This window comes from Podarcis liolepis (genome assembly GCF_965112155.1).
Source record: "Podarcis liolepis genome assembly, chromosome: 3".
Taxonomy (NCBI): domain Eukaryota; kingdom Metazoa; phylum Chordata; class Lepidosauria; order Squamata; family Lacertidae; genus Podarcis; species Podarcis liolepis.
Genome location: NC_139557.1, coordinates 17,508,822 through 17,530,250, shown reverse-complemented (window position 1 = coordinate 17,530,250; position 21,429 = coordinate 17,508,822). Strand labels below are relative to the sequence as shown.

Genomic DNA, 21,429 nt, shown 5'->3' with positions numbered 1-21,429 from the left:
AATGGTTTTGGTATGTTAGGGGGTCTTGTGACACAAGCTGATAGTTATAGTGTATATAACGCATACATGAAATAATTCAGAGTATAAAAGAGAGATATAAATAGGCAATATTGAGGAACATCTTGGTGGCTTTTGTGTTTCCTACTTTTTTTACTTCAATACCTTTTCTTCTGTGCTATCCTTCTGATTCTTTGATCCCACCTGCTTTGTTGTATGGATGTTTGAAAATGAAAATGTGTAGGGGGTTGAATGTGTAAGAGGTTCGCAACAAAATCCTAAGCCCTTAATAGAAATGGAATTTTACCCAAAAGTTGTAACGGATTATGTTGAAGGGATGTGTGCATGTGTTGAAAATATGGATGAAGAATGTTTCTATGAAACCATTTCAACCAACTTCTCGTTGATTTGAACTATTATGACTACCAGTACTTCTATTTTCAATTTGGGATAGCTTGCTAAATATGGGCAACTTTTGCTGTTGAAAGTTTGCCGTTAGTTTTTAGGCAAGAAAAGCCCTTTCAAGAATTGACCGAAGGAGGATTAGTGAGTAGATTTCTTGTCATAGTAGCAGTGTTTGAATTAGAATGATCTTGTTTTGGCTTGGCTCTCATTATTCCTGGAAATAAGTGTTTTATTTATGATTAAAAGGACATTAATGCTCTTGTTTTATATGAGGGCTCCTAAAAAAGAAAACTGCCTTCTTTGCAAAATCTAAGATAGTCCTAACCTCTAGTTTATCTTCTGTCACATTAGTCACCAAAACAAACAATGGAAAAGTGAATGGCTCTTTAACTTGATTAAGACCTTGATGTAATTTTAACAACATCCTGAATAGTTTCCCTCCCCAGTAACTACTTCACAAAACACTACTGTATTTTTATAAGAATGTTTATGAAAGGGATGTTTAGAGCCTTTTAAAGTACAACACATGCCTTTCTGTGCTGATAACCTTGTGTGAAGGTGGGGGGAGCCCTACTGTGTTTTAGCTGAAATGTTGAAAGGGAACTTTTTAGAGACAGAATATTTCAGTGTTGGGTCCAAAGAATCCTGAAACCCCAGCATATGGTTTGCTAAACGCTGCCGTTTCTCGGAATCGGCACAGCTAACTTTTTGCAAAAGTACACCTAAGAGGTTATGCAAAAATACTGGGCATATGCTGAATAGCTCTTTTCTTAAAAACTTTCCTGCTGTTGATTTTAAATGATACAAAAGTTTGCTTGAGGTGTAATGTATGATGCAGGTTTTCCCTCTCCTATGAAATAACTGTGAATAAAATAGGCTAATAGCCTTCTTATGACAGTATGACTTGTTCTCAAATTTTATTTTTTTTAAAAAAGTAGCATGCTTTATGGTAACATTAAAACGTCTACTATAACAGTACAGATCTTTAGAGAAATAATAGCTCGGCAAGAAATAACTGAAAAGGATAGTCAGAACTGAAAATATTGGCCTCAAGGGCAGCTGAATACAGTGGTGCCTCGCAAGACGAAATTAATTCGTTCCGCAAGTTTTTTCTTCTTGCGAGTTTTTCGTCTTGCGAAGCACGGTTTCCCATAGGAATGCATTGAAAATCAATTAATGCGTTCCTATGGAGACCGCCTTCAGACCAGGTCCAGGGACAGTCTGTCCCCAGACCTCTTCTGAAGGCTGGCGGGGGGAGAAGGACTTTTCTCCCCACCGCCAGCCTTCAGAACAGCCTTCTGAAGGCTGGCGGTGGGAAGAAAAGCCCTTCTCCCGTCGCCAGCCTTCAGAAGAGTTCCCGGAGGGCTGCCTAGGCTGCGGATAGCAGCCTGCTGCCCGGTGCGAGGCAGACATCTGCAGCTTGGGGTGCCCTGCAGGACTTCCCCGCAGGGCTCTCCAAGCTGCGGATAGCAGCCTGCTGCCCCACACGAGGGGCGCTCTTAAGCAGAGCGCCCCTTGTGCGGGGCAGACACCTGCAGCTTGGGGAGCCCTGCAGGACTTCCCCGCAGGGCTCTCCAAGCTGCAGATAGCAGCCTGCTGCCCCGCATGAGGGGCGCTCTTTAGCAGGACAGCCTTCAGGACAGGTCTGGGAACAGAGGAGAAGGTGCGCTGCGCTTCCCCGCTGTCCCAGGAGATTTCCCTATGGGCTTTCGTCTTGCGAAGCAAGCCCATAGGGAAATTTGTCTTGCGAAGCCTCTAAAAATCGGAAAACCCTTTCGTCTTGCGGGTTTTTCGTTTAGCGAGGCATTCGTCTTGCGGGGTACCACTGTACAGCTTTTTTCCACCACACTTCTGATGCTCCTTCTCCCCCCAACTTTTTTTTTCATAATTCAGATATCCACAGAGGCTTGGGAATATTTCTTCCCACTTAGGAATACCTGACTTAAACATCTGGATTTTTTTTTTTAAGGTGATGGGCAGAATTAGTGGCAGATGGTCTTTTGTCATCTGATATTTATAGCAAGCACTGCAGAGGACACAAATCATGATTAACAGTAGAATACCTGGTTTGTTTATTTTTTTATACAGATAGTTTAATGAAGATGTAGGATGATGTACACAATGGTCTGATGCAGAGTGGAAATGGTATTCTGTATACATAAGCATATTTCATAAAGAACAGTGGATTTTATAACTCGTCTAGTCCTTTCAAATTCAGCCAAGTTTGTGGAATGCAGCTTGTGGAATGTTTATCCTGTTTTGCAGGCAGGCAGATTGGGAAGCTAACAATGGAAATATGTGTAGAATTGCATGTAAAGTACTTTTAAACCTTTGGAAACCTGATAGTGGTGTTTTTTCGTGTGTGTTTTTTAATGCTTGCATTGTTTTGCAAAGGGAGTATTTATTTGAATCTTCTCCTTGCAGTTTCATCATTTTGTGGTGGCTGCTTCTGTGGCCAAAAAAGGCTGCCCCAACCTCAGAATGAAACAGCTGTCTTGCTGTCCCCATGGTATCATCATTCATCAGGCATAGACAGATGGAAGCGTTCTAAATAGTCCTTTACCTTCAGATATACTTTTTTTTTAACCAAGAGAAGGAAGGAGGTCCTATCAGCTAGCTGATTGTTGATGCCCCACCCTGTAATTCTGTGTGGGGAGAATCCAAATTGCCCTAGAGAAGTGTTGAGGAGAGCAACAGACCTATCAAAGGTCCATATAGTTTTTGGGTAGCAGCCTTTCCTTTTGGTTGATGACGTCTAGCCAGGACACCCTCTCACAGAACTACAGTTCCCAGCACTTTTAAGCTACAGTTCCTACAGTTCTTTGGGTGAAGCTACAAATGTTAAAGTGGTAAAAGATTGCTTTAACTATATGGTGTGGGTGTTAGTCTAGGTCTGTCAATCAAAACCTTCTTACTGGCTTTCTCTGCTGTCCTGAAGTGCTCACCCTGTTTCCTTTGTTGTACCACCTCCTTAATGATATAAAAAAGGGGGAAATGTTAACCAGTGGCAGGGAAAGTTATTATTATTTGTTTCTGTGCAGGACGCCTAATTAACAGTAGCTAACAAGTGAGCTTGTTTTTGTTGAAGAAAATGCTTTCATTTCTTCAATATACTCTGAAAGTACAAAATGATTTTTAAATTGTAAGTATGGAACTTCAGGCATACTGAAACATGCATGCAGAACCAAGCAGCCTTTCCAACATTATCATGGGCACGCAAGCGAATTGTTTTTTAAAAGGAAAATGGAAATTCCTTCATCATTTTTCTCCATGAAACTCATTAGCTAGCTTGAAGCCTTTTGATTATGGAACTTTAGAACCCTATAAAGTCTAGTTTAAAAAGTACACTTTGTTTTCAGTTCTGACCTAGAAACAGTAACACATGCATTCACATCATTAACATGGAAAGGAAAAACCTTTGAGTGGAGACCTGGCTGTTCCAGCCCCCACCTCGCCAAAGCGTACTGTTAAGTAGGTCTCAAAACCCACTGAAAGCTTCCTTGCTGTACCCCATTGCTTGTTGCCATGCAAGCGGAGCCAAAGGTCTATTGAATTTTTGGATTGTTTCCATCTAACTTGGTTTAAAAGCTGTTCTAAAAAACAAACAAAACAAAACCTTGGAATCTGATTGGTACCAAAGAATTATTGGCATGATCATCTGTCTCCCTTGAGCATATGCCATCTAAACAGTGCGTTGTCCCAGCTAAATATTGCTGTTGCATAAAGGCAATATTTTTGTGTGATAATTGATAACATTTAGCCAACCATTTTTCTTTAAAAGAAAGTATTTGTGTACACAGTTCTGTAGGATGAAAACTAAACTGGTGATCCGTATAAATTTATTAGACTTACTTTTGGCATTTGTTGCATTACAGACACTGTAGAGGCTTTTGAAAACATTTTCGAACAGTTTCTAGCACAAATACTGCTTTGCGGATGTTATATTTGCACCTGTGCACATACAATATAACGTATAGCCTTTAAGACTGACAACAGACACTGCAGAGAAGAAAAACACCTTTTCTTACGTATCCAATTTAATACTGCAGTATGTTGATCCACATTCATGTTTCATAAAGGTATGACAGAAAACTCAATTTGTATGTGAATACAGGTGTCTCCCCACTTATGCAGGGGTTACGTTCCCAGGTACTGCGTGTATATGTTAAATAGTGGGGAACACCATCTAAAAAGCCTGTAAACACCCTCTAAAAGCCTGGAACCTCATGAAAAAACCCCTTTAAAAAGCAGCAGCACTTACCAGACTGGCGTGAATGGAGGCTCTCAATCGTCCTCATCGCTGGAGAGGACAATGTAGAAACAACGGCAAGGAGGGTGGGGTAGACTGGTACCCTGAAAGGCCTGGCTCTGATTCAGAGGTAGACTTCCTAGTGCTTGGCTGTGGGTCATTTTTGCAGTTTCGTACCATTTTTGCCGTTTTTGTGCCTTTTTACAGTTTAAATTGTTTGCTTTATTTCCCAGCACTGTGCATATAGGCGGTCGCACATGAGTCAAAATGTGCGTAAGTGAGGAGACGCCTGTATTTATCTGTGTGTGAGAATAATAAGACTAAATGGGATGGCATGCAGTCTGTTCTTGATGGTAGATACCAAGGAGTCAAATAGTACAATAAATTAACTGGTTTTATGTGTGCACTGATTGATACATGTAGACCAGCATCACACCTAAGAACTCATTTTCTGTTAATATGAAGTGGAAACGAATCAGGTGAAACAAAATTCTGATCTTGTTTCGACAGCTGTGCTGATCCATTGGGTTGGGGGGATTATTTTGGCTGCTATCCTTTAGAGCTCCTTTAGGACTTGGAGATGCCATTAGGACTACTGGTTTGTTTTGCTTTTTTGCCGTCAATTTTCTACCCTGCTTTTTGGCTCAAATGAGTCCCCAAGAGATGTTGCATCTTTGTGAACCTTTGGGCACATCAGAAATTTTGAGAATGCTGTGGGTATCAGCATCTCTTGCTTCTCTTCTCCCTCTTCCAGGTCATTTCTCCTGTCCCCAGACTGAAAGCATACACAGATGATTCGCAGTTACAAAAAGCAACAGTGGTACTCACTACTGAGGAGGGAGGCTGCCTTTTAAACTGAACACACGCCTATCTCTTCAGCAGCATTAGCTGCTATTATGAAAAGTGTACAGAAAGTAAAAACTCTTGCCCTTCCATGTTTATGAGGTTCCTTTTTGGATCGGAGCCTAGCTCTACTGCATCCCTTCCTCCAGAAAATAATGTAATCTTCTCAATAAAAGTTTAGAGTTGGGTGTCCTCCCCCCAACACAAATCTGGGTAACATTTCCCCTCTGACCACCCTGTTGATGCAAATCATGGTTGCTGTTTACTATGTGCGTGTATTTTTGAGTAAATCTTTATTTATGAACAGGCTTAGATGTTACTATGCAGCTTGAAATGTAGTAGAAATATTTATATTTCAAACTTCAAAGTCTCAAAATACTGCTAGTAAAAACGTCAGTGAATTCGAAAAATGGAGTGACAAGTATTCTTGAACTGCTGTTCACTTTCCGCATAGTACTATGCTACTTCTTTTACTTGATGGTCCTGGCTACAAGACCTTCCTAGTCACAATTTATATTAGCAAACACCCAAATTCAGAAAGTGTCCAAGATGTTTCACAAATGGATTTTCCTTTATTGACACCCCCTTTCCTTCCCAGGAAAGAGATGGTGCGTCTCAAGTAATTTCACATGCGTGTAGGCGCACATCACATGCTACATGTTTTCCCCTTACACAGTAAAGATGCTTTGGTATGAAAATGACATGTTGCAAAGTTTCCTTTATTGCACTAGAAAAAGTCAGAATGAGGTTAGGACCCAGGAATTTCTTTATTGAATATGAACCTAATAAAATTCACGTAGTAATTAACGTTACTCAGCTATGTTAGTTATTAAATAGTTACGGAGGGGAAATGTTGCTTTTAAAAAAGAATTGGGAAGAACATGTTGAAAATTCATTGCAGCCTGGAGCATAAACAAAGGACTAGTAACATGATAGATGGCAAAGAGCATGATAGCTTGGTTATGTTATCCATTTATATGTCGGAATTGTTAATTAACGTTAAAAATTGTATTTGAAGTCTTCTTGTTTTTAGTATTTAAAGCTTTCCCCAACCTGATACCCTCCAGACTGTGTTGGACTACAATATCCATCCATTCTGACCAATGGTCATGCTGGGGCAGATGGGCATTATTCAAAAATTCGTTTTTGAAGGTGGGCGGAACCTGCAATCTGTTTAGATAAATTTAAATATTCAGAAATCCAGAATGAAGAGAAAGCCCATGAGCAGGTTGCTGCAGCCCTTCTCGAAATTGTTGTAACCAGAGTAAGTTCCCTCTTTGGCTTTTGAGGAGGGGTGGGCATATTGATTCATAAAGCCGGCCATAAAAAAATTGTCCCTTGAAAAAGTCAGACATGCCTGGGTAGTTCAGTTGGTTAGAGTGTGGTTCTGATAACACCACGGTTGCAGGTTCAATCCCCGTATAGGACAGATACATAGATGATCCTCAGGATCACTTCCAACTCTACAGTTCTATGATTCTATCACTGTGAATCTCCTAGGTCTCTCAGATACTCTTTGGGAAGGTTAGGGGGTTCCTGGGGTCTTTGTGTTCATTTGATAGGTCATATTTCCCACCCATTTTTAAGGTCCCGGATCCTGGAGTACTCCTTATTTGTCAGGCCCGGCCTCAAAGTTCCTGTTTGTGAGCCAGGCTCACATTGGTTCCTAGGTTCTGTTCAACGGCTGAGTTTTTATCTGTGAAAGGTAGCTTATCAGTTAAACATTTTGCCTTCAACTGACTTCGATTACTGTGCTCTTCAAAAGTTAAGCACCAGTATTGGAGAAACTAATTGTAGATGTTACTTGGAGTAGTAATTAGCTCATGGCTTTCTGAAATAGATTGAACTATATCCCTAAGATTAATGTTATGTTACCTTCATATCCTTAGCTACCCAGCTGTGTACTGCAGACATATCTTGCAGCAATCATGAAACAAACAGTGCTTTGTCACATTTTGGTTGTTCTAGCTAGAGGCTTGAAGTTTAAAATCTCTCATTCCTCCCGCATGGTGAAGAGATTGGCTCCAGTACAAGCACTGTTGCCCATGCAAATAGCAGAGGTTGGGGGACAGCTCCAGATTAGAGTTGCAGCAGGGAGCAAAAGGTTAATGCCCACCTCCAAGTGCTTGCACTCCCAGGCTAACCATATGACACTCACTTGTAGTGTGGCCCTAAGTTTTCACTTTTTTGGTGTGGTGTAAAGCAATCTTTCCATGAGCGGAAGGACATCTGTTGATAGTGGTCCATAAAGCAAGTAAAGTTAGTTGCACTTAAAGTCCCATAGAAATCAGTGGGACAAGCTAGTTAAACAACTTGATTGGGCTGCCACCTAGATTGATGTTTCTAGCCTCACCTCACCCCACCCCACAAAAAATTATAGTGTTAATATTTAGATTGCTCAGGATGTTACTTGACTAATTGCTAATTGATTTGTGGAATCTCAGGAACTTTTCTGCTAGAGTGTGGCAGTCTGTGGAATGGATACCACAATCGTTGAGCACTTCCTTTGGGATGGGTGTAGAGACTGAACTCTGTTTCAGGCAGTGATGCTGCTCAAGGCCTCTTGGCCTCCAGTAGCTTTTGCACAGGATCCACATTCAGTGTTTTGTACCATCTTTGTGCAAAGTACTCAAAGACCTTATGATAAAAGAACACATCTTTGTCTGAGGTTAAAAAAAATTGCCAAAAACGTACGTTTTTCTCAAGTAAAAATAAATGAAATGGTTGTCTTTCACTGTTGTTGCTCGATATTTAGGGCAATAAACATTTAGCAAATGTGTGATCAAAGACTTTTTGGCCTTAACTAACTTGTTACATTTGCATTTAATCTTGTGGCTTAAGATGTTTAGGTCATATTTAAACCATAAAATACTTTCCACGTTCTGAAAGCGTATGACATTAATTTCAAGTCACACAAAAGGGGAATGCATAAGTTTTATTTGGCTAATTTAAAAATAATTACAGCTTCTGGTATAGCACCTTTTTTTTCAAAAAAGCATGTTTTGAATTTGAAAGGAAACATTTGTCAGACAGTTGTTTTCTGCTGTCTTGCCAACGTTTCTGACAGGCTTCTCAGCACGGAAAGCACAGGATGCAAACAGCACTGACTTTGGCCAGCTTTCTTTAGTAGTGGGTACTGCAACTCGTAGAAGTCCCAGTATTTTAGGAACTGCTGTTTATTGTCACTTCAGTGGTAGCGTGCTTATTCTTCTTTGAAAACACAAGAACAGAATGTTTCAAAATGCTTTGAAGAGTGGCTGAAATGCTTCAATCTGAGTGAGTGATCCATGCCTCTGCCAGTACGGGATGGGATTCTGTAGGGAGCCCCTGGGCCTAATTTTGTCGTCTAGGCCACTCCTCTGTCTGAGGCCATACCCACCAATGGCCCTGCTCCATGGCCCTAGGGCAACCCACTCAGATGGCTGGAATGTGTATTTGAACTGTGTTACTGCCTGTTGCTTGCCTGGGTGGAGAGATGTGTGTGCAGAAACCTCTGACTTCTCTATGGCTCGAATGTGCTATATAATACTCCTTGGTGTACAGAGGTTAAGAATCTCCACCCACTTTTTGTCTCTGGCTTCGCCCACCACTTGCCTGCAGCCTCCAGAAGTTTGCCCAGGAGGAAATGCAACCCTTGAGCTGGAAAAGATTCCCCACCTCTGCTTTCCTATATGGTGCAGGGTACACCGGAACACAAACAAGCTCTTAACTTTGCACGTGTACTGAGTAACCTGCACTGCACAATCTTGGACAGGAGTGAGGTGGTTGATTCTACATATGGGAGACACATGTTGGCCTCTTGGGGAAGGTAATGACCACATGCATTAGCATGCGCCTTGCAGTAAACGCTCCTGGTTGAACATGAATTGTATCTTTTATCATTTCCTCTAATGAGAAATGTAATGGGCCTAATTTGATGTGAAGGACAGAGAAATGGGACCACCAGCAGACAAGGGAGATTTTTTTTTTCATACTCAAGTGATTCCTCAGATACGCAGAAAAATGCTACTTGTTTTAAAGCATATGGAGGCAAATGCCAGAAAAGTTCTGAAGTTCTGGAACTGAGGACATTAATGTAATTCGTACTATATAGTGCGCTTTAAAAAAATCTGTTTTCATGGTTCTCTCCCCCCCAAATTTCTACCCAGGTTCACCTTTTCTAGCCAATGAGGATGGTGTTCTCGGAGGTGTGATAGTTCTTCGATCTTGTCGGTGTTCTGCAGAGTCGAACTCTCCACAGGATAAGCAGTCTCTACTAGGTAAGTGTGCAAAGAAAGCCCTACTGAATATCTTATTTTTAAGTTCTTTAATTTAGATCTATTACATTAACTACAGCTTGTGAGAGCTGGGGAAAAATGAATGGATGTCAACAAATTGCAATCCAATATTCCCAAATCTTTATCTTTCGTTAACTTGTTTCATCGACCTCCTCACACCTCCCTTTTTTGTATTCTAATTATTAATTATCTCAGCAAATCCTTTCCATCTTTCACTATATTCTATCATTAAATTACCTTAATTTATTTTAACCTTATCTTACCATAAAAAGCCCTAGAGCTTAAAACTTATTTATACATAATTCCTTATAGTATTTCTATTAAAGCCAAATAGTTTCATTCCAGCATTTTTCTAACACTCGTTAATTTTACACTAATTCTCTAAATGAATTTTTAAACTTTCTTCCAATCTTCATCCATCGTCTCTTCTTCCTGGTCTCGGGTTTTGTCAGTCCTTTCTATCCCTTCCATCTAGTCCTTTAACCTGGTGACCTTCTATCCGAGGCTCTTAAGTCTTTTCCATGTCCCTTCTGCAGGTCTTCTTCATCTTTTACACTTAATAAGTAAAGCATTACTGTTGTGTTTAAACCCATAGTAGAGTTCCTGTGGAGTCATACAACAGAGAGCATGTGTGTCGGGTATATGTCAGCACAGGATGGCAAAGCTAAGGTAAGTCACAAATAATACTTAGCCCATGGGTAGGCAAACTAAGGCCTGGGGGCCGGATCTGGCCCAATTGCCTTCTAAATCCGGCCCGCGGACGGTCCGCAGAATCAGCATGTTTTTACAGGAGTAGAATGTGTCCTTTTATTTGAAATGCATCTCTGGGTTATTTGTGGGGTCTGCCTGGTGTTTTTACATGAGTAGAATGTGTGCTTTTATTTAAAATGCATCTCTGGGTTATTTGTGGGGCATAGGAATTCGTTCATTTTTTCCCCCCAAAATATAGTCCAGCCCTCCACAAGGTCTGAGGGACAGTGAACTGGCCCCCTGCTGAAAAAGTTTGCTGACCCCTGACTTAAAATAAAGGATGCTGAAGTGTTGTAAATTTCCTGGTTGAATTTGGATTCAATCTTCCCATGTCCATACCAAGCCTTGGCCCAGTTCAGATATCATGGCCATGCTATTTGTTCAATGATCACAGGTGCTTATTTGTGCTTATGCACCATCCCCTTTTCCTAAGTTGCTCATACCATAGGCCACAGGGTGCTCCCAATTACCAAATTATGCTTGGCCATGATTTCTTGAGTGAGCTTCTTTCCGGCTTAGCATACCTGAAATAGTGACTATAAGCAATAGAGAATGAATAGTGTTCTTCAGCAAATCCACTTTTTAAAAAACCGGCAAGAGCATTTCCTTTTGCTCCTTCTGCTTTGTCAAGTTGAAAGTTGCATTCAGATCTTTGACCTCTAAATACTTTTGGGATCAGTTATGGAATAAAGCAAAAGTAGATGCACTGATGAAGTGAAACCAAAGTAAATAAGTTTCAATGGCTTGTAAGAAGATGGAATTGGTGGGTGGAAAGTTAAGCCTGCCTCTGAGAAAGCTAAGGAACAATAAGCCTGCCCATTGAATGGTCTAGATACAAGCAACACAACTATGTCTAGGTTTCTTTTTAATCAGGTGTTTTGCAGGGAGGAAGTAAAATTAAAGAGACAGGTTTTCCTTTCAAGCTTTTATTTTAACTAGTCATACTGCAAGCCAAAATAGTACTGTTCAGTTGCTGATTTAGCCATATGTGAATATTTTATGGCATTGTACAAAAAAGTGCAATAAAAATATTCCTTATCAAAAGGAATCTGCCACTTTGATGCCTTGCTCTTCTGGACTTGTGTTATGACGCTTGATATAGATTCAGAAAAAGAAGACATGTCAATCCTTCAGCTTGCACTCTGCGCCCTTGTTCCTTATGATACCTCACAGTATCCAGTTTCCTGCATCCAAATGTCTTTATGCCAAGAAAAATGGCTTATCTCCCTAATTCCCAGAGAGTCAGTATTTTGGGAGAGAGGAGTGCTAGTGCTACTACTGCTTTATTGCTAGGCAAGTTCAGTGTTAGATTAGAAGTACTATAATCCTAAACTTTATGTAGTACTAGGGTAGTATATGGCTTGAAGGCAGCCTATGAGGCATTGATGCTAACAAGGCTAATAGCTCAGTTTGCCCAGAGATCTTTTCCTACTTGCAGAACCTCCATTGGACATCTGGTGTGCATTGTTATCATACTGCTGGCAAATTCTCCAGCTGGCAGTTTTGATTGGGCTGACAGACACAGCTGCTCTTCTTGGTTCACTTTTAAATTATGCTTGTGACCTTCCTTTAGGAGAGTTAATCCTTCTCTTTCTTTTGAGCCTATGGCTGCAAATGTTTTCCAGAAAGTAAACCGCAAATGTCATGACCACTTAACTGCTAATGCTTAAGAAACCAACTGCTCTTGTAAAAGATGGATTTCTGTGTTCTTGGGAGTTGAGACAAACTTAAAGATGGCATGTAGAACTAAGAGAGTGCTTTTTTGTATAAAACAAGGTGCTGGTACTCATATATTGATAAAAGTGCTGAGTGTGCCAGCAGAAAATAGATGCGAAATACGAGAAAAAAAGAAGAGCTGGTACCTTAAAATAATATTTGGTGTTTGCTAAAAGACTGTTCTTTTCTATATGTTGCCTGCTTAGTATGCAGTGCCTTTGGCATTAGATGTAGTGCATCTGAAAGAAGCTCTAGGAACTTCTGTTTTTAAGAAAATAGGCAACAGATTGTGCTACAAGATCTTGTTGATGGATTTCCCTTTTATTTGGAGGTTTGCCTTCAAGAGTAGCACTTGCCATCATGAGGTGTTTTTCCATGGGCCTGCTCTCTCTCTCTCTTTTGACCAACCACCTAACAATAGAAGCACCAGACCCAGCAGTTTGTCCATTGGCTGCGGTTACTTTTTGGGTTGGCTTAATAGAAGTAGACAGCAAGAGCAGCCTGGCTGTAAATGGCTAATGATCAAGGTTTCGATTAAAAAATAGTAGCTCTCTGAGCTTGTAACCACACTCTTTTCCAGCAACTGTATTTAGTCTGTCTTAAAATACACTTTTGAGGAGGAAGATGGGAAATGGTTGGTTGGGAGGAAGCAACCCATTTGCCTGTGGAAATGTTATTTTGGGCTACAGTTCAGTACAGCTCGCTTTCGTGCCATTTCTGTCCTTCGGGGCAACGCTTCCTAAAATTAGTGCTGTGTTTCTTTGAAAACAGCATTGAAATAGGCATTTGGAGAAGTCTGATTGAGATCTTCTTGGAGATTATAGAGAGGCATAAGTGAGTGCCTGAGGGAAGCGTTCGTGGTGCAGTTTCACTGTGGGTTCATGTATGGGTGGTAGGAAGGCAAGTGCTTATTATTGTGGGGTGGGCTCTTGTCCCTTTTGTTAAATGCTCTACGCGGTTGCCAATAGCAGAAATGCAATCCCTCGCTGTACTTTTTTGTGTGCTTGATGGTGGACCTCACTCAGCTTCACCTAAGCTTTAACACAGGGGTCAGCAAACCTTTTCAGCAGGAGGCCGGTCTATTGTCCCTCAGATCTTGTGGGGGGCCGAACTATATTTTTTGGGGGGGATGAACAAATTACTATGCCCCACAAATAACCCAGAGATGCATTTTAAAGAGAAGCACACATTCTACTCATGTAAAAACACGCTGGTTCCCGGACCCTCCGCAGGCCAGATTTAGAAGGTGATTGGGCCAGATCCGGCCCCCAGGCCTTAGTTTGCCTATCCATGCTTTAACACCTTCAATCTGATCTGCTGAGCAGTAAGCTCCACTTGTTGCCTTAGTGCTTCTTTCCAAGCTTGTTTGCGTAGGACTGTAGCATATATGTGTGTTTAAACTGTAGCCCTCTTGTTTGTTTGGAAATATCAGAGATTTCTAAAACACAATTTTAAGGAAGTACAGTTGGGGCGCTTCCTCAAGGTTGTTGCAGTGTAGGCTGCTACTGTTCAGGTTTCCATCCACTCCGTTCCACATATTTCCAATGCTACTTTTCTCTCCATCTCCCCAATAGTCAGCATTGTGAGAACACTAAATAGGCTTACTTCTCATTGGGCTGGTTTTCTTGTAAGGGGCATCCCTCTTCAAAGGTGACTGTGGGGTGCGGCACTCATCACGCTTCAGGCTGAGGGAGCCGGCGTTTTTTCAGAGACAGCTTTCCAGGTCATGTGGCCAGCATGACTGAACCACTTCTGGCGCAACGGGACACTTTGACAGAAGCCAGAGTGCATGGAAATGCAGCTTATGTTCCCACCGCAGCGATACCTATTTATCTACTTGCACTGGTGTGCTTTTGAGCTGCTAGGTTGGCAGAAGCTGGGAACTTACCCCGTTGCGCAGATTTGAACCACCGACCTACTGATCGGCAAGCCCAAGAGGCTCAGTGGTTTAGACCACAGCGCAACCTGCTCTTGAATATATATATTCTGTGTGAAGCAGACTGAGGTGGTTCTTTCTCTTCCATTTTTATATAGATGGCATATAGCTATCATTTCCTGGTTGTCATCAACAAGACTTTTATTTTATTTTTTATTCCCCAGAGAGGGGAGAGAGCTCTCCATTGACATCAATGTAGATATTAAATATATCCATCTTCCTCTTCCAGCACTCTGCTCTCGCTCTCCTTCCCACCCAGTTATCAGTTTTTAAAATCTCTCACTCAGTATTCCAGGCTACTAAGTTATTATAGGGCTGTATGGTGGGAGAGTTCGGGAGGGAAAATGAATTGGCCCCTTTAGGATTTTTTAAAGCATTTTGCGGTTACCACGACTCTGCCAACCTAGCAGTGGTGTGGTTTGGGCTTATAGCAACCCTAAAGTATGAGTATGAGAAGAGTCGAACTGGTACCAGTGCCCTTTTCCTTCTCCCGCCTCAAAAAATACCTTGGTGCTTGTTGAAAATCTAAAAACGTCAGAAGCCACGGGTTTGAGGTATTTCTTTCTTTAATATGCAGAGCAAGTGTTCTGAAAAGAAACTGTAATTTTATCATGCTGTGGAATAGAACAGGTTCTTGACATAGTAACTCCTGCCACCTGTAGCTAATTGGCTGGTATCCAAGTAACACTTTTGCAAATGCCTGTTCTCCAGAGATGTTAGGACTCTGAAATTTTGATACATTCAGATTTGGAATATAATCGAGACTCAGGTGATTTACGTTTTTAGTCAGTCTAGTATGAAGTCTAAATTTTGAATTCTGTCAGTGAAGACACTCCAGATCCAACTGCCAATTTTAAACCTATTCCTTACACTTTGAATTTGTGCCTTGAAGCCTGAATCACCCCTTAGGCCTGGCTTCTATATTTTGTTGCCAAATGTAAATCCCCCCCCCCCATTTTCTAATAATGGTAGATTTAAATTTTGGTCCAAAGGAAAATAAAAGCCAAACTCACAAACAAAAATCTGTATGCTGCAGTGTTTTCAATGAATGTTGGTTTGATGACCTCCGCCCGCCCTCCAAAAGGATTTTGCACCCTCATATCATTGCACCCTGATATCATTGACCAATTCAATGAGCAGCTGTAGTATGCATTCAGAAACCAGATGTGGGCAGAATTCCCACATCTGTCAGGGCCCCAGTAGTGTTTTGTTGCCACCTCTCAGCAGATAGTAATTGCCAATTTTCAGAATGAAGCCTTGCATCGCCTCCTGGTTCCCTTCCCTTGATGGCTGCCATCAAGTGTATTAAGGGCTGAAGCCACTGTGTACACATGGTGGTTAAAAGGGTGAAGGCTGGGATATCATTTAATACTGGTACTGCATTTAATACCGCTTTCTCTGGCTGTGCAAGGAGGAGAGGAGACTGTGAGTGTGTTGCGCAAGCAGGTGTCTGTGTGCAAATGGGATACAATCATTATTCCTGCTTAGGTTTGAGAATGCTAACTGGCAAAATCATACTTTTCACAACTGTTAGTAATGCCATTCTTTTCGCTGTGATAGCTTAAGCTTCTTCAAATGCAAGCCTTAAAGTTCATATATGTGCATTTTCCTCAGTGGACTTCTTAAGATGCTTTTTTTTAAAAAAAACATTTCCGTCCTTATTTTTTTGTATTTTTATGTGTTTTGTGAAATATGTCAATGTGATTCATTTCTGATCTCTACAATATAAGAAACTATAATCTTTTCTCTATTCTGAGAACTCTGTGCCAGCTCTCAGCAGCATACTGGCATTAGTTTATACAAGAATGTTTTGTTCTTGTGCTATAAATATATAACTGAAGCCCTGTGCCTGTGTGTAGTAAACAAACGTAAGTGAATGTACATAATGGGGGTCTGCATTTCTGCCATATGGCAGCAGAACTGCTGAAATATGCATGTACCACTGTGTAATGTGTTCATGCAGTATTCCTTTCTTATAGCTTGCTTTCTGTATGAACATATTGTTTCAAACTATTTATGGTGTCCATAAATTAGCTAACACTTATTTATGAAAAACTTCATTGTCTAAAAATTAAAAGGTTCCTATGTCCTTTTGGTGGGGGAGGGGGGGAGACATGTGTTCCTTTGATTTCAAGATTTTGGATACACCCTGTGACCCAGTTATACTGTTAAAATGATCGTGACTGCCTTGAGACATACCGGTGACTAGTTTTATTGTAGCTTTAAAGCAAGCAAAATGGATTTTCATTTCAACACTGTTCCTCGCAATTCTATCAACTTGTTTTATAAAATGAAAACATTTGTATAATATATTACTTTCTTCCAAGGAGCTCATACACGGTTCTTTTCTCCCCACTGCTTCCCCCCAATTCTCACAACAATTTTCTGTGTGTATGACTGGCCCATGTCCATCCCTTGAGCTTCATGGATGAGCGGAAATTTGAACTTGGGTCCTAGACTTGATTGATTTTGATTGATTGATTGATTGATTGATTATATTTCTATGCCACTTTTCATTCACATGAATCACAAAGCGGCTTTCAAGCAATAAATAACAATAACATAATAGAAAATCACAAATGCAACACAAATCATACAGAATAGTTAACAAATCATCAGTAAAACAGTTAGCAATCTATAAAACAATATTTTTAAAAACTTTTTTAAAAAACAGAAAAATTACAATAAAAGTCATAGTATAGGATTCAGAAAGTACATTTGTAATCTATAAAACAACGTTAACAAAATAGCAACCAAAAAATAAACTAAGCACTGTCGAATTCATACAGGCACTTTCCCCACCTCCATGACTCATAATCTTTCACTCGATTCAGTCCCTTAAAAAACACATACACACGATGCCCGTGGCAGCAATTCTTAACCACGTTAAGAGTGCAGATGTAATAGTGTGAATTTGGCCAGAAGCAGGCTGCTTGACTAGCTAGGGATCTGTTGAGGAGAATATCTGCTGAGCACAGACCTGTCTTCAGTTCAGCAGACTTTTCTTGAAGGCAGAGCCAAACCTGTGTAACGTAATCAATCCAGACCTATTTCTGTGACCTCTTCCCTGGTATATAATTTGTATCTCTGATTATCTTTCCTTCTTACTCACCCATTAGCAGACCATAAATCTAAAGCCCATTGGTGTATTTTATGCCCATATTTTCACCTCTCTCCAAGTCCCTTGTTTTCAGCACAGTGGTAGCCAGAAAAATGCTACTGAAAAAAACTGCAATTTTCCAGGAACTGAGTAATATATTTTCCAAATGTTCATTGTGTTGAGACATTATTAGATTCCTTTCCAACATTAAGTGGAATGTCTGGTTGTAAAGGTTGGTCTATGCCAGAGGTAACCAAGATGGTCTCCTCTAGATGTTGCATCCCATCAACTCCATTCAGCATGGCCAATGGTTAGGGATAATGGGTGTTGACATCACACTGGCTGCCACTTGTGTACAGTGTTAGGTGGACAGTTTGATATATGCCAGCAACTCTTAGAACTCACAAGAAGCCTTCTCAAAAAACCATCTTGATTCATTCATGAGTGCATTCATAGGAAGACATCCTTTGAAACATTAGCGCTGAATCATCCATTTAAAGTAATATTCCCTTTGTGCAAAAGTATATATTAGTAATGAGCTATTGCTGATATCCCACCTCCTGAACTTTCATGTTTGCTGATTTTTAACCAAAAGCATCCTAGTCTGTGTGCGAGAAGAGGGATCAAGTTGTTTAGTACTTCACATAAGTGTATCATAACATGAAAGAAAAGTGTAAAGGGTGACTGACTGTTGTGCTAAAATAGCAAAGCACAGTTAGCATATTATATTTAATAAACTTATTCCCATGGTGCATGTGCACATCTGTGTATGCACACAACACAACCACACACATTGTGCCATTGTAATGATGAGTGTTAAAATAGGATTATATTTTTCTAGTACAAATTAAGCATTTACTAAAGCATAAATCAGTTTATGTACCTTATTTAATAATCACGTATCTTGGACATGTTATTTTTCGGTTACAGTGGTACCTCAGGTTACAAACTTAATTCATTCCGGAGGTCCGTTCTTAACCCAAAACTGTTCTTAACCTGAGGCACGCATTTGCTAATGGGGCCTCCCGCTGCCACCACGCGATTTCCGTTCTCATCCTGGGGCAAAGTTTGCAACCCGGAGCAACTACTTCTGGGTTAGTGGAGTTCGTAACCCGAAGCGTTTATAACCCAAAGTACAGTATTTTTTGCTCACTCACTTTTTCCCTCCTAAAAAGTAAGGGGGAAGTAAGGGGAAGTAAGGGGAAATGTGTGTGCATCTTATGGAGTGAATGCAGGCTGCGCAGCTATTCCAGAAGCCAGAACAGCAAGAGGGATTGCTGCTTTCACTGCGCAGCGATCCCTCTTGCTGTTCTGGCTTCTGAGATTCAGAATATTTTTTTTTCTTGTTTACCTCCTCCAAAAACTAGGTGCGTCTTGTGGTCTGGTGCATCTTATAGGGTGAAAAATATGGTATTTGTAACCCAAGGTACTACTGTATCTGAGGCTTCATGTTAATGAATGATAATTTTGTTATCTATTATTGTTTTGTCTTTTGTCTAGTGGTTTTTTAAAATCTACCTGAAGTCTCACCAATTTCTCTCTTGTTTCCTGATTTCTCACCAATTTCTTCAGACCCACATTTCAAGACTTCCCCCTGGAGCTGTGGCGGGGCAGTCGGTGGCAATTGAAGGAGGAGTCTGTCGGCTGGAGAGCTCAGCAAGCTGAACCGCTCCTTGTCTGGTCAGCAAGCAGAGCACAAATCCATTATGTATATTAAGCTCCTTGGTGTTTTAACAGATGTTGAGGATTTTACTCTCATTTTATACTCCTTATTGCAACCACGTGCACCCTAACTTGAAACAAGTGCTGCTGTAGCTTTATATTCTTTGTTTGAATGTATATGAGAATTTGTCTCCCAGTGGAATAGAAACTCTGTTCCCAGTTGTGCAAATGAAAATAATGTATGGATAATTTAATGTTACGAAACATTTTTATGTGTTAATCGGTTAGCCTATAAGAAAATAATGCCCTAAAATTCCAAGGGGAAATGGTTAAAAATTGTGCAGTAGTAGCAAATGTTGTTGTTTCACATTGTGAAGCTAGAGGCTTCTGAGCTACTTGGAATACAGAAGTGACCAAATGCTCTTTACATTATTTAATAGTTTCAGTGGGTCCAGTGGTATCTTAAACATGTTCTTTTTGCATATAATATATATAAACAGTGATTGGTTTCAGTGAAACAATTTGGAGGTGACTATGGCCTGACTTTTTGTTCTTCCCTATTCAGTTGATGGTACTTTTTTGGCTTAAGTATTGCATACTTCAAGCTGTTATATGTTATGAAAGGCTCTGTAAAGATAACGTACAGTCATGAAGTCGTTACTTTGTGTATAATGGAATATTGGAATGTAAATAAGAACAAAGTTTATTGGAAGAGTCAATATTATTCTTTGGTTTAAATATATTTTTAAGAGAATGGTGTAGAAATAAACATGATATTACTGGATAAATAATGTAAAGTGTATTAAATTGATGATGAAGAGGACCCTAATTCTACCTTTCTTCGTCAGTTCTTTAAATTCCAAATTTGTAGTAAAGGTATATAAATGTCTGCAATTATATTTACATGTTATGAATATAGAGTTACAAGTGGCCTTTTGAAGAATTTATACAGCCAAAATTCATGATATTGCATCATTTTATATACTTGATTCTTAGATATGAGTTCATTTTTCTTATTGTTTCAGGATCTTCAGCTGTTTAATTGTTTGCATGTTTACAGGGATATAATGGCTTAGAACAATCTTACTGAGTACTTGATGAGCTGTCAAAATAGACTAAGGGAATTTTATTGGAGATTTTTTATATTGTGTTGAAAGATGTTATATGCAACCTTTAGAAATAATTGCTTGGTATCATCCAACATATTCTTAACCCCACAACCAACTTTCCATGGCAAATTGATGTGCCATCACTGTTTAACTTCACAAATGAAAGGAAACATTATTAAAAACTGATTTTAATCAGGTTCATTCTATTTGATATGTAAAGCATGAAATCTCAGTGGTAAGAAATATCTCTTGATCTTTTATTTCAGTTACGTATTTGAACATGATGTCTGCTGGTTTGCTAAACTTCATCACGGGAGACTACAAGTTGTGCCACAATAGCTGCATTTGGGTGTGTCTAGATGCATAAAACTTTAGCACTAAACCTATCTGGAAATGGGCTCAATGCAGCAATGCCACACATTTATCTTCTCATCCAGAAACAGGCATAGGGAGAACCATTTTTGTCTGGTCTGAAAAGATGCCAGTTTTTCACAGCACTGATTTGCTAAACCTTCTGCCAATCACACAGCTAACTTCCCTTCTTCAAATCAGGGCTGTGTTACAGTGCTAATTGGTTGCTTTTGTGTTGGTCACTGGAGCCTGATGAAAGGAGAAGTGGAACGCAATTTAAAAATAATGCACTATAAAAAAATGAAATTCAAAGTGAGCAGCCTGCCTAAGGTGCAAGGAGAGGGAATGATAGTCAGGTTTCAGCCTGGAACCAGATTGCATAGACAATGAAAAGCAAATGTTTGGGAAGCTCACCCTGCGGGAGGGGGGAGGGGGAACCCACAATCTTGTTTGCAGGTTCACAATTTTTACCCCCAACATTCCTGCTTCTAGACAAAGGAAGCACAATCTGTTTCTCACTCATGATTCCAGATACTCTTTATTCAGTCAGATGCCCGGCAGCAGAGATCGCACATCAAACCTGTGAAAAACGGGAATTTGTTCCATTGTTAAACTTTCTAATACACAAAGCACCGTTTTTTGTTCATTCTTGCGATAACCTCATGAGACTGTTTTCTAATAGAGATCCATACGGTTGGGAGATAGGAAACTAGTGCTTGCTTCCCTCCATTGTAAGAATTGTCAGTTTACCCTTTGCTCTCTGTTCTTCAGCCAGCTACCAACCCACACAGGGCCAGTCTTGTTCACTCAGTCTGACAGAGCCTGTCTTTACATGCAGGGTAAATCCCTAACTCACCGAGGGTTTGACTACCCTCACCTGGGGTAGCCAGCCAGCCCTGTGGCGTGGTGCTTGAATCCAAGTGCAATTAGGTGCAATTTCCCCCTTTGCACTTTTGGACCAATTAGAGCATTTCTCCCAGAAATCACCACCACGCTCCAGATTTATTTACAAAATAATCTTGCATGCGGGATTG

At 40.3% G+C, this 21,429-nt stretch overlaps 1 protein-coding gene across 9 annotated transcripts in view; it reads left to right on the top strand.

The window, feature by feature from the left end:
• Window positions 1-20,239, top strand: part of TASP1 (taspase 1) — a 66,267-nt gene extending 46,028 nt beyond the window's left edge. For 7 of the 9 annotated variants that reach the window (XM_083495673.1, XM_083495675.1, XM_083495670.1 and 4 more), the window contains 3 exons: window positions 9,643-9,753; window positions 10,367-10,440; window positions 18,846-20,239. In XM_083495673.1, coding sequence (XP_083351799.1) covers window positions 9,643-9,753; window positions 10,367-10,440; window positions 18,846-18,938 — 278 coding nt within the window. In that variant the 3' untranslated portion in view covers window positions 18,939-20,239. The remainder of the gene's footprint in view (window positions 1-9,642; window positions 9,754-10,366; window positions 10,441-18,845) is intronic. The other 2 variants (XM_083495678.1, XM_083495671.1) reach the window with 1 other exon arrangement.
• The last annotated feature ends 1,190 nt before the right edge of the window (window positions 20,240-21,429 follow it).